The sequence below is a fragment of the Nelumbo nucifera genome, chromosome 2 (genome assembly GCF_055504915.1).
Source record: "Nelumbo nucifera cultivar China Antique chromosome 2, China Antique-T2T, whole genome shotgun sequence".
NCBI classification, from domain to species: domain Eukaryota; kingdom Viridiplantae; phylum Streptophyta; class Magnoliopsida; order Proteales; family Nelumbonaceae; genus Nelumbo; species Nelumbo nucifera.
In genome coordinates, this window is record NC_142650.1 from 33,823,612 (window position 1) to 33,836,103 (window position 12,492).

At 40.2% G+C, this 12,492-nt stretch overlaps 1 protein-coding gene across 1 annotated transcript; it reads left to right on the forward strand.

The window, feature by feature from the left end:
• The first annotated feature begins 5,146 nt into the window (after positions 1-5,146).
• On the forward strand, positions 5,147-12,246 carry LOC104603242 (cellulose synthase A catalytic subunit 7 [UDP-forming]-like). Its single transcript, XM_010267220.3, has 13 exons — positions 5,147-5,372; positions 5,464-5,659; positions 5,752-5,951; positions 6,045-6,144; positions 6,640-6,763; positions 7,994-8,260; positions 9,218-9,563; positions 9,654-9,917; positions 10,075-10,287; positions 10,382-10,568; positions 10,670-10,866; positions 10,958-11,311; positions 11,404-12,246. The coding sequence occupies exons 1-13, from the start codon at positions 5,298-5,300 to the stop codon at positions 11,983-11,985; spliced, it is 3,105 nt and encodes a 1,034-aa protein (XP_010265522.2). The 5' UTR covers positions 5,147-5,297; the 3' UTR covers positions 11,986-12,246.
• Positions 12,247-12,492: the final 246 nt, after the last annotated feature.

A 12,492-nucleotide genomic window follows, 5' to 3' on the forward strand; every position in this document is an offset into this window, starting at 1 on the left:
GTCATGTTGTCAGGTCGGCGCCTGTGTCCGGGCCAGATCGCCAGGTCGGCGCCTGTGTTAGTCGGCGGGTCGGTGTCCGGGCCAGGTTGCCAGGTCGGCACCTGTGTCAGTCGGCGAGTCGGTGTCCGGCCAGGTTGCCAGGTCGGCGCCTGTGTCCGGGTCATGTTGTCAGGTCGGCGCCTGTGTCCGGGTCATGTTGTCAGGTCGACGCCTGTGTCCGGGTCATGTTGTCAGGTCGGCGCCTGTGTCCGGGCTAGATCGCCAGGTCGGCGCCTGTGTCAGTCGGTGGGTCGGTGTCCGGGCTAGGTTGCCAGGTCGGCGCATGTGGCAGGCTGATCCGGCCAGGTCGCGCAGGTCGCGCGCAGGCCGCGCCAGGCCGCGCAGGTCGCGCGCAGGCCGTGCCAGGTCGCGCCAGGTCGCGCGCAGGTCGCGCGCAGGTCGCGCGCAGGCCGCGCCAGGCCAGCTAGACCGGTGCCCGGGGGGGTAAGTTGTTGCCTGGGGGCTTGCCTAGTTGTCACGAGGTGCCATGTGTCGCAACTTCACTGGAGGGCCAAATCTGCCCTCATCAGTTTCTTTCACAACTTCTTGTTGTTTTGCTTTCTTATATTTTTAATGAAATTACTTTCTGAGTTGCTGATAAAAAAAAGTACATAGCACTACATTCTATATCAGATAACAAAATGTAATCTAATTCCTAGGAGGAAATATTAAGCAACTAGTAAGTGTGTATGTGCTTTGTGCATGGCAAATGATGATTAAGGATGCAACTTGGGTAAGTTGGGTTGGGTTGAAGGTCAACCCAGGCCCAACCCTATAGGTGCAAACCTTGGGCTCAGGCTTGGGCCTGGCCCAATCCAAGGTCAAGTCCAATTTTATGAACACATGCCCAATTTGAGCTTAATCCAACACATCTCCGATTGGGCTTGGGCTTGGGCTCTAGTTAGGGTGGGTCGAGTTAGTCGAGCTTGGGCAGGTTTCAAAGAATTTAGGGAGAATGACGATTCGGCCCAGGGTCAGAGTTTGTAGGCTCAAAGTACATTTGGGGTAGGTGCCAGCTCGGAATTGATGCCAATTCACGGGTGGGTATGGGTGTATAGAGTGTGGGTTTTTAACCTTTTGAATGTTTATAGCTCTGTAGTGGAAATTAGAAACCTGCATTGGGCATGTCTGTACTTTTCCGAAGAATTTATGTATATATTTTTACATATTCATCTTTTAATGGGCTTTATGACCCAATTTAAGAGTGGAATCATTTGAAAATATGTAAAAATTTCATTTACAAATGTACATTTACATACTTTATGCATATACACATGTACACATAATTAGAAAAATATTTTATATAAATACAATACACATATTATCTATTTTTTTACCTGGGCTTGGGTTGGGTCGGGCCTGAGTTTTTTGGCCTAGGCCCAACACACAGCCCAAAATGCAGGCCTAACCCATAGAAAAAAGCTCAAGTTGGGTCGGGTTGGGCTTGGGTTGGACCCGCCCAAGTTGTACCCCTAATGGTGATAGTAAATAATGTGTTTCTAAAATTTGCTATATATATATATATTTTTTTATATTTCTCTGTCTATAATAAGTATTCTTATTTGTCACACTAATTTTTGTTTAATATGATGAATATATGATATTAGAAAAGTGCCCAAATGTTATTTACAACTTTTTTTTTGCATTTTTATTTTTGTGCATTTTTATCTTTTATCTTTTATTTTTATTATTATTATTATTATTATTATTATTATTATTATTATTATTATTATTATTATTATTATTATTATTATTATTATTATTATTATTATTATTATTATTATTATTACATCAAGGATTGAAACATTTTGTTGCCTAACCAACAAAGGGAAAACAGCTCCATTTTTGGGTTGGTTTTAAATTTGTATTTTATTTATATCATTAATAAAATCATTTGTTTTTTATCACACTTATTTTTCTTTAATGTGGTTAATTAATATATTTAATGAAAGGATGAGAGTTAATACCTTAAATATAAGACTCAATAAGAGGAAATTGAATGAAGAGAAATGTAGTAGTTAATGTCTTAAATATGAAGGATATTTTAGTCAATAATAAGATTCAATAAATGCTAATGGGAGTTAATGTCTTAAATATTAAGACTTAATGAGAATGATGTGAATGAGGAGAAAAGTGGTTGTTAAAATTACATTTCTGTCATTATAATTAGAGAGAAATAGATTTCAAAAATTGGGAGATTTTAGTCAAATGAAAGTTCCACAATCTCATTTACACTTTTAATACCAATCCAATCAGCAGGTTGGTTCAATAATTGAGCCCGGATAAATATCTCTAAGATGGATATTAACCTTCAAAATGGCCACATGTCCTAACTCCTAGCATTTAATAAATCAATGGGTTCAAAAACGAAAAGGTATCGATACTATTGGCAACATTGTATAAATGCTTAACCTTGGATATTTAATAGAAACTGGAGCACTTCATCAGCCTCCAGTGTTGTTCCAAATTCACTTATATTCGCTAACATTGTTCGTCTCTGACCTGTAAGTCAATTAGAAGACTGATGAGCTTGATGGGTAGCAACATGTATTATGATTATCAGTGAGAGAGTAAGCTGAACCCTCTTAATGTTTATCTCGTCAAATTTTAGGAAATATTCATTTCTCCATAGCTATTTTTTTTATGTATAAAATAGAAAAATTTAAGAAATCATTTCTTTTTCCTTCATTTTACATGCTATGCCCTAGATATGTAATAAGGTGTTTTTTTAGTAAAAGCAAGGTGGAGGGTTAGGAAGGCTATATGATGGAGAAGCCCCAACTTACCAACCTAACTTTAGACCTGTCTTCATTCATTTGCAATCCTTCTATTCCAAGCATCTGTCTCATCTGCCAACTCATCTCTCTGATTATGACAATATGCAAAGAATACCATACTCTGATCCTCTTGATTGCACATTTGATAGGACTATGCCTTCAAATAATTAATACAAACAGTGATCAGTCTTGCTGTAAACTGCAGCTGATCTCACAGCTGACCTCTTCTGAAGTCTGAACTCTCATCTGTGGATGTTGACACTATACTTGATGTGGATACCACTATTCCAAATTCTGATTTGAGTAATACACACCATCAATTGAGCCGAGTTGGGGGAATTTTTGGATGAGAATCAGGGGCATATGTTTCAATCAAATGGCTGAGATAAACTGATTGGGTTACTTCTTACTTAGGGTTTGGTTGCAGGAAAAATTGAAGAAAGGAAAAAAAAATCTGTATTTGAATAAGAAAAAGTTAAGGCAATAAAAGGTCATTACCAACTGTTGGTTCAAGATATCAACCTCCAGTCTTGGGCTCTACATGCAAACCTAATTTATGGCATTCTATGCATTAGATGGGTGTTTCAAATTTGTGTTTTCATACTTGTCAGCTGAGTAAACTGAATGATTTATTGTTTTATCTTTTAGGTTATGTTTGATTTGAAGGAAAATGCAGAAAAGGAAAGGAAAGGTAAGAAAATCTTTACAAATCTTATATAGATTTTCATGTCTTTCCCTACCTTTTCCTTCAAACCAAATATAGCCTTAATGAACAAATTATTAAGAAAGTTGTGAACTCTTTAAATGACTGAAGCTGTGAATTTGAGTTGATTATTATGCCTTGAAATATCTTTATTGTTCACTAAAAGACAAAGCAATAAGTTTTTTTATTCAGTCACTTCAGTTATTATGAAAGAGGATGGAATATACTGCAGTCCTGCAGGCTGCAGGTAAACCTGTTTATGGGTCAATTTTAGGCTTAGATTTTGTCCAAATATTAATGAATTCAGCCTGAAATCCAAGACCAAAAATACTCATAGTCTAAGCCCAGTCTATTAATAGGTCTATGGGCTGTAATCGGGTGGGATTCAGATGGAATGCAGCAAAATTCATATTTGATCCAATTGTTGAAAATCTATCCGAATATGATCCAAAATTTAATCGGATTTAAAGACACATTCGAATTAAAATTCTAACAGATTCAGGTTGGATTAGGATTTAATCCGACTCCTCTATAAATTTTCCAAAGTATTAAAAAAATTAAAAATTTATTTAATTTTCAACTTTTATATATAATAAATTAATATAAATATAACATACTAAATTTATTATATGTATAAATTCATATATAGTATAATACATAGAATATTTTTTATAATTTTGAATATAATTATATAAAATTTATATATTAAAGTTAATAAATAATATAATATAATCAGATTCGGGTTTAATCAGATTAGATGGGGGCGAATTCCAAATCCAATCCGATCAATATTGAATATAACAACTGAATCCAATCTGATTACATAAATACATCATCCGACCCACAAGCAAAAACTCTGCATACACTTTCTAAGCATAGAGCCATAGATATTCGCTTATTCATACACACGTTAGGGTTTAGGAACATTTCCCCTATGAATTGAGATATTCCTGATGTACGATCAGGTGCCGTTTCGAAGGGTTTTTGCTTACAAAAGATTCAGGCTCATTAGCAGTTCTATAGAGTTTAATCAAGGTTTTTAAAACTGAACCAGTTAGGGGTCCGGTTCTTGGGCCAAATGGTTTGATCGTTCGAACCGAATGGATGGCCTGTTTTGACAAAAAATAAAAAACGACCAAACCGTTAAATATTTCAAATGGTTCAATCACCCGAGTCAATGATTTGCTAGCCAAATCAACGGTTTTTGGGAAAATAATGGTTTTGAGGTAAAACAAAATCAATCACCTGACCGGTTCCTAGTTTTTCGGTCCGGCCATTCGGTTTTGAAAACCATGGTTCTAATCTTTTCCAACACAAGAAATGGAGAGTTATGGAGGGTGAGGAAGCAAGAAGAACCAACTCTCCTCAAAGAAACTCTTTTTATTTTCTTCATTTAATTTCTTTTCTTTTCTCATTTTTCATTGCATCCAAACAAACATGTGAAAAATGGGTTTCAAGGGACTGTGGTAGGTAAGATATCATCTAGACCAAAGGACTGAAAGGGCAATTCAGAAAAATCTTGGGGGCAATTTCGTCAAAATGTTGCAATACATCAGCAACGTGGTCGTTGGAAAAAGCCCAGGCTTTGGTTGAATAATACAAGTAGCCAGTAGCTTAACTTCACGGCAATGGAGACTCTGCAACCAACACTCCCAGCAACGGACGAGACGCATTTGGTGAGATAGAGAGCTCACCTTTACAGATTTGCTCATAAAAAGAACAACCCAAGAAGCTTGCCTCCATTCTCCGGCTCCCCTCGCTTCGATCGGAGAACGACGATGGAGGCAAGTGCTGGGCTGGTCGCCGGATCTCATAACAGGAATGAACTCGTTGTCATTCATGGCCACGAAGAGGTAAATTTGTGATGAAAACAGGAAACGAATACCAAACATGTCTACCAGATAATGTGTTCGACGCTAAAATTTCGGTTCTATTTGAGTGCAGCCAAAGCCATTGAAGGCCTTGGATGGTCAGGTGTGTGAGATATGTGGAGATGAGGTTGGAATCACAGCCGAGGGAGACTTGTTCGTCGCCTGTAACGAGTGTGGATTTCCGGTGTGCCGGCCTTGCTACGAGTATGAGAGGCGAGAAGGGAACCAACAGTGTCCCCAGTGCAAGACTCGGTACAAGCGTCTCAAAGGTATTGAATGATGTACAGATCAGTTTCACTAGCTTGAACTCTGCTATAATCTTCTTTGTTTGATTTCTGTTTCTCTGAAAAATCAAATGAAGGGAGCCCAAGGGTTGAGGGAGATGAAGATGAAGAAGACGTGGATGATCTGGAGCACGAATTCAACATGGAGGACGAGCAAAACAAGCAGAAACATCTCGCAGAGGCGATGCTCCACGGAAAGATGAGCTATGGAAGGGGACCCGATGACGACGACAACGTCCAGTATCCTCCGGTTATTGCCGGTGCAAAATCTCGGCCGGTAAGAGATCTAGTAATTTGACATTATTATTAGTGGGAGAGCTGAAAAGTCTAATATATACGTTTCCTCATTAAAGAGTTTTTATGGAAGCAGGTGAGTGGTGAGTTCCCGATTTCAGGTCATGGCTATGGAGATCAAATGCTGTCATCTTCACTCCATAAACGCATACATCCTTACCCTTCAGACGACCCTGGTAAGACACACTCTTCCTGTAGTGTCGATATAGTGAAGTAGGGCATCAAATGGACCGGATCAACCTGAGAAGACATTTGGATCCCTGCAACAATAATCCGTATCCTTACACGAACACAACCCTGAACCCGATGTTTGATTGGGTAAAGGCTGATGACTGGGCAACCCAATTAAACCCAAACCAGAACCCGATGCATTACGCTTTGTGACTATGTGTTTTTTATGCATAGGTTAATTTGGACTAGAGTTGACTCGAATTGCATTGCAACCTTATTAGGGTTCCAAGCAAAATCTAGACAAGGTATGGAACCCATCATAATCTTCTTTTATGATCCGATCCATGTGTGCATGTAATGGGTTGCCCCTTGAGATCATACCCATATTTCTTAACCCGTATTGAAGTATCAAAGGAATGCCGGTTTAGCAGTGTTCAGTTTTGTTTTTTGATGCATAAAATAGTTCCAAATCAGTAATCTTTTAGATATTATAAATACAGGAAATATGAAGTGGGATGACAAGAAAGAGGGAAGCTGGAAAGAGCGCATGGATGACTGGAAATTGAGGCAGCAAGGAAATATCGGTCCTGACCCGGACGATGCAGTTGACCCGGATATGCCAATGTATGTGTAAATTTTATATCACTATTGTTTAAATAGAGCTGCCAATGGGTCGGGTCTAATTCCTGGACAGGGTGTATAAAATAGATCCAGAAACAATGATTAATCGTTATAATCGGGTATCTGACACGACTACTTGACATCTATAATAATAACATCTTAAACTTTTATTTTTTATAATAGCAAGATAGTAAACTGTTTGTACGTTGATAAAACAAATGCTTTTAATGAAATTTACTTATATTTTAAACATAAAATATAATACTGTTTGGATGTTGATAAAACAAATGTTTTCAATGAACTATTTTATATTTTAAACATAAAATATAATAAAAAGTACAGAAATCAGGAGACCTTTATATTATTAAATTTATAATGGTTTGGGTGTCTATCAGTTTGGAATGGCAAGAACCGGTCTCAACTCAATTATTAATCGGGGCAAGACCACAGAACCAGAACTATCAGTCATTTTGGTTCTCTTGAGTAGATCCGACCCATTGACAACTTAGTTTTAACGAAGGATAAATCAACTCTGCCATTCGATGATATCTGGGTGATCCATTTCAGCCCAGCTCAGAAATTCTGGGCCTGGGCCTAGGTTTTGTATTGTTAGACCTGGTCCAATCCATAAATATTTATATTTATGCAAATTATTTATAATTTGTACATGTGTATATATATGTTATGATACCTATATGTTACATTTATACTATATAATGTTTAAAATAAAATTTGTATTACCACATATAATATAAAACATTATTACTATTTATTGCATCTATAGATAAAAGTAACAGGCTTGGGCTATAGGTGTAATGCGGGCCATGCTGGACTGTCATGGCACGGTTTTGTAGGCCGTGCTAGCACATCCCGATGGATCGAGGAAGGAGGCCCAGCATGGGCCGGGTTGTGCAGTACTAAGCACGTGGGCCAGGCTGAGCATCCCAGCTAGGGAGTATCATATGTGCAGGTCCTGACAAACATGGCCCGCATCGTTCTGGGCCATGCCGGCCCAGCCACCTATTTTGCACCTATAGCTGGGGCTTACTATTTAGGCCCAGAACCTGGGTTAGGCTGGGCATAGGCCCGTCAGAGACTAGTAGGTGCAAAGCCTGGCCTGGCGCATAACTTGGAGAGAGGAATTTACCAAAGTAACATCTGTCTTCTTCCAAAAATTACAATCCTACCCCTGTTCATTAGTAATAAATAATGTTATGGTGCAACACAATGCAGGACGGATGAAGCGAGACAACCCCTATCAAGAAAAGTACCGATTGCTTCTAGCCTGGTCAACCCATATCGAATGATCATCGTGATTCGTCTGGTGGTGCTCGCTTTCTTTCTTCGCTATCGAATACTAAACCCGGTGCATGATGCCATTGGGCTATGGCTTACCTCTGTCATCTGCGAGATCTGGTTTGCCATCTCATGGATCCTCGATCAATTCCCTAAATGGTTCCCCATCGACCGTGAAACCTACCTCGATCGTCTCTCTCTCAGGTACTTCTGTCTTACACTGTAGTAGATAAGCTGCTGGGTCACGGTTTATTGGTTTAACCGGGGTTAATCGTTCAGCCCTTAACCGGGACCCTGAAATTCAGTTACAGTTTAACTTAGAAGATATTGACCTTGTTCTGTACCTGGACTCTTGAGTTGGGACCGGATCTTAGTATTAGAGTGCTAATTTTTAATCTGTCTATTTGTAACGCAATTTCATTTGTAATAGTACAAATGCATTAGAGTGCTAATGAGAATTCAATTGGAAGAATGCAAATTCTGATTAACTTGTTTGCTTCAGATGTCTCGCAAATAAAAATAAGGCAAAAGCTGAAACAAAAATAAATTGGAATTTGCACTTCTAGTTGCTTTTGGTTGCAGTACAGATTCCATTTGACATTTGCACGGCTGCAAATGCATGGGAGCCAAAAGGCTGAGCATAAATTCTAGTTTAATTTTGCTCTAGATTTGATTTTGTAGTATTTGGTTGTGCAAATCAGCTATGCCCATTGGAATAGCGCTGGGCTAAAACTGTGAAATCAGGGAACGTGATATATGGTTTTAGCCTAAGGCGACTCCAGCGGGCATAAGCTGTTGCCTTGCATGAAAGAGTGTGGAGATGGGAGGGCATGTAAAAAAGAATTGAGGTAAGAGAGGAAGGTGGTGCAAATTTTGTATCAATTTTTGGGATGCAAAATTTATATTTTCAGTAAGTGCAAAAGAGATAATAATTACAAATTTTGTGTCAGGTAGGAATTCAAATAATAATTACATGCAAACAAAAGTAAAACTAACTGGGTACAAATTTTGCACCCGGTCAAGATTAGAACCGCAACCAAATGTAGCCTCTATATTTTTGCACCAGTGCAAATAAAATTGCACTTCAAACAAACCAGGCCTTAGTAACTGATATAACTAATTAAAGATCAAATCTATGCCTGGGTTGTGTTTCGTTTGCAGGTATGAGAGAGAAGGTGAGCCATCGATGCTATCTGCGGTGGATATATTTGTGAGTACAGTGGACCCATTGAAGGAACCACCTCTAGTTACAGGAAACACTGTGCTTTCGATCTTAGCCATGAACTATCCAGTCGATAAGATCTCTTGCTATGTCTCTGATGATGGAGCCTCCATGCTTACATTTGAATCTCTCTCTGAAACTGCCGAGTTTGCTCGGAAATGGGTTCCCTTCTGCAAGAAATTCTCCATTGAGCCTAGAGCTCCAGAGATGTACTTCTCTCTCAAGATGGACTATCTCAAGGACAAAATCCAGCCTACATTCGTCAAGGAGCGTCGAGCTATGAAGGTTGACAACTAACATCACACAGAGAATCTCAATTGTAAAATGTTTAGAAGTGTTTGTGCTGAAATTGCACCATTGTTTGTTTTTTTATAGAGAGAATATGAAGAATTCAAGGTCAGAATAAATGCACTGGTTGCTAAGGCTATGAAGGTTCCTCCAACAGGGTGGATAATGCAGGATGGCACACCATGGCCAGGAAACAACACTAAAGATCATCCTGGTATGATTCAAGTTTTTCTTGGTCACAGTGGAGGTCTTGATACTGAAGGAAATGAGCTTCCTCGCCTTGTTTATGTGTCTCGTGAGAAGAGACCAGGCTTTCAACATCACAAGAAAGCAGGTGCCATGAATGCTCTGGTAAGGATCTAAACCAGCCATCTCAGCTATGTCTGTTGGATTCTGAGATGAGAACAGTCTAATGGTGAATTGGTGATTTCCCTCTTTGGACTCCTCTATTTGCACCATTAATTACATCTGACAAAGACCCTTCATTTATTTGTGGATCTTTTTGCAGATTCGGGTTTCTGCAGTGCTCACTAATGCTCCTTTCATGCTGAATTTGGACTGTGATCACTATATAAACAACAGCAAGGCTGTCCGAGAAGCAATGTGTTTCTTGATGGACCCCCAGATCGGAAGGAAGGTTTGCTATGTTCAGTTTCCTCAGAGGTTCGATGGCATTGACAAGCATGATCGATATGCCAACCGAAACACAGTCTTCTTTGATGTAATCCCAACTCTGGACCCATCATTGGATTAAATTCTTACTCTTGCGGTGGTTGATTTAAATTTGATAAGAATCTGTTTCTGGGTTTCTGCAGATTAACATGAAAGGCCTAGATGGACTTCAGGGTCCAGTATATGTGGGTACTGGGTGCGTCTTTAGACGACAAGCTCTCTATGGTTACGAACCCCCCAAAGGTCCAAAGCGTCCCAAGATGGTTAGTTGTGACTGCTGCCCTTGCTTTGGCCGTCGGAAGAAGCTGCACAAGTATGAAGCTGAACAAGGTAATCTGCATGGCCTAGATGAGACATTGAGACCCCTGTCTTACTTAATTTGCTCCATTCAAACTAAATGGGCTCTTGATTTCTTGATTTCTTGTGATCAGGAACGGATGATGACAAGGAGCTGTTGATGTCCCAAATGAATTTCGAGAAAAAATTTGGACAATCAGCGACTTTTGTGACTTCTACACTAATGGAGCAAGGAGGTGTCCCTCCCTCTTCCAGCCCAGCAGCTCTGCTCAAGGAAGCCATTCATGTAATTAGCTGTGGCTACGAAGACAAAACTGAATGGGGTACTGAGGTAATTAATTGCTGTAACACCTTACACCTTTCCTACAAGGTTTGTTTGTTTTGTTTGCTGCATCTCTGATGGCTTGTTCTTTGATCTGCAGCTGGGTTGGATTTATGGGTCTATCACGGAGGACATTCTGACAGGCTTCAAGATGCATTGCCGGGGTTGGAGGTCTATTTACTGCATGCCCAAGAGGCCTGCATTCAAAGGATCTGCGCCCATCAATCTGTCAGACCGTCTCAACCAAGTTCTCCGATGGGCTCTTGGTTCAGTCGAAATCTTCTTCAGTCGCCACAGTCCCCTCTGGTATGGCTACAAGGGTGGACACTTGCACTGGCTTGAGCGCTTCGCATACGTCAACACCACTGTCTACCCATTCACCTCCTTGCCTCTTCTTGCTTACTGCACCCTCCCTGCCGTCTGCTTGCTCACCGGAAAATTCATCATGCCCACGGTAATGCCGGTGCAATCTTTTAGTTTATAACAAAATACATAGACCAGAGAAGTCTTGCTCATGATATCTGTTTGTTGTGATTCATGATCCAGATAAGCACATTCGCCAGTCTCTTCTTCATTGCGCTTTTCATCTCAATCTTTGCAACCGGCATTCTGGAGATGAGGTGGAGTGGAGTGAGCATCGAGGAATGGTGGAGGAATGAGCAGTTCTGGGTCATCGGTGGTGTCTCAGCCCACCTCTTTGCTGTTGTGCAAGGCCTTCTCAAGATCTTGGCTGGCATTGACACCAACTTCACTGTCACTTCCAAGGCTTCAGATGATGAAGAGTTCGGCGAGCTCTATGCCTTCAAGTGGACTACTCTGCTGATCCCTCCTACCACCCTCCTAATCATCAACCTGGTTGGGGTGGTTGCTGGCATATCAGACGCCATAAACAATGGCTACCAGTCATGGGGTCCATTGTTCGGAAAGCTTTTCTTCGCCTTTTGGGTGATTGTCCATCTGTACCCATTCTTGAAGGGTCTCATGGGGCGGCAGAACCGGACCCCAACTATAGTTGTCATCTGGTCAGTGCTTCTAGCTTCCATATTCTCCTTGCTCTGGGTCCGAATTGACCCATTTGTGCTTAAATCCAAGGGCCCTGACACTAAACAATGCGGGATCAATTGTTGACGCATCTGTTTTCTTCTATCTGATCTTTGGTCTTATGTGTACATTCTGGGTGTGAAAAACAGAAAGAAGTACTAGACAGGAGATGCAAAACTCCAATGAGAACTTTTGTTTACCTCTCAGTGTATTGTATAATTGTATTCAGTTTTGTATTTGATGAAAGAAGTGATGCTTGAGATAAAAGGTGCCAGTTGTGTGGGAATTGTAACTCAATTGAGATTTCTCATAAGCCATGTTAACAAGAAGAATGCGTTCTACATGAAATGATATGTTAGAACTTCTGGATGGCCTCCCGGTAACTTACTGGCGATCTGCTACTTTTATGCCTGCATTATCTTTTAGCTGCCATCAGAAATCCATCTTTAATAACAATTTTAGCAGCCATCTTGGATGGGAATCCAGGGCTGCTAAAAGAAAGAAGCATATAGGCAAAAGCTGAAATGCATCCTTGTTCAGCATTTAATTCATCTTCCGGATAAATCAATTTAAGGGGTATAAACCAACAAAATT

What these genes read in the sequence shown, in the direction of transcription:
- LOC104603242 (XM_010267220.3), top strand. Translation starts at nt 5,298, where the DNA reads ATGGAGGCAAGTGCTGGGCTGGTCGCCGGATCTCATAACAGGAATGAA. An exon ending in TCATTCATGGCCACGAAGAG is followed by an intron (nt 5,373 to 5,463) that starts GTAAATTTGTGA and finishes ATTTGAGTGCAG; the next exon opens with CCAAAGCCATTGAAGGCCTT. An exon ending in CCGGTGCAAAATCTCGGCCG is followed by an intron (nt 5,952 to 6,044) that starts GTAAGAGATCTA and finishes TTATGGAAGCAG; the next exon opens with GTGAGTGGTGAGTTCCCGAT.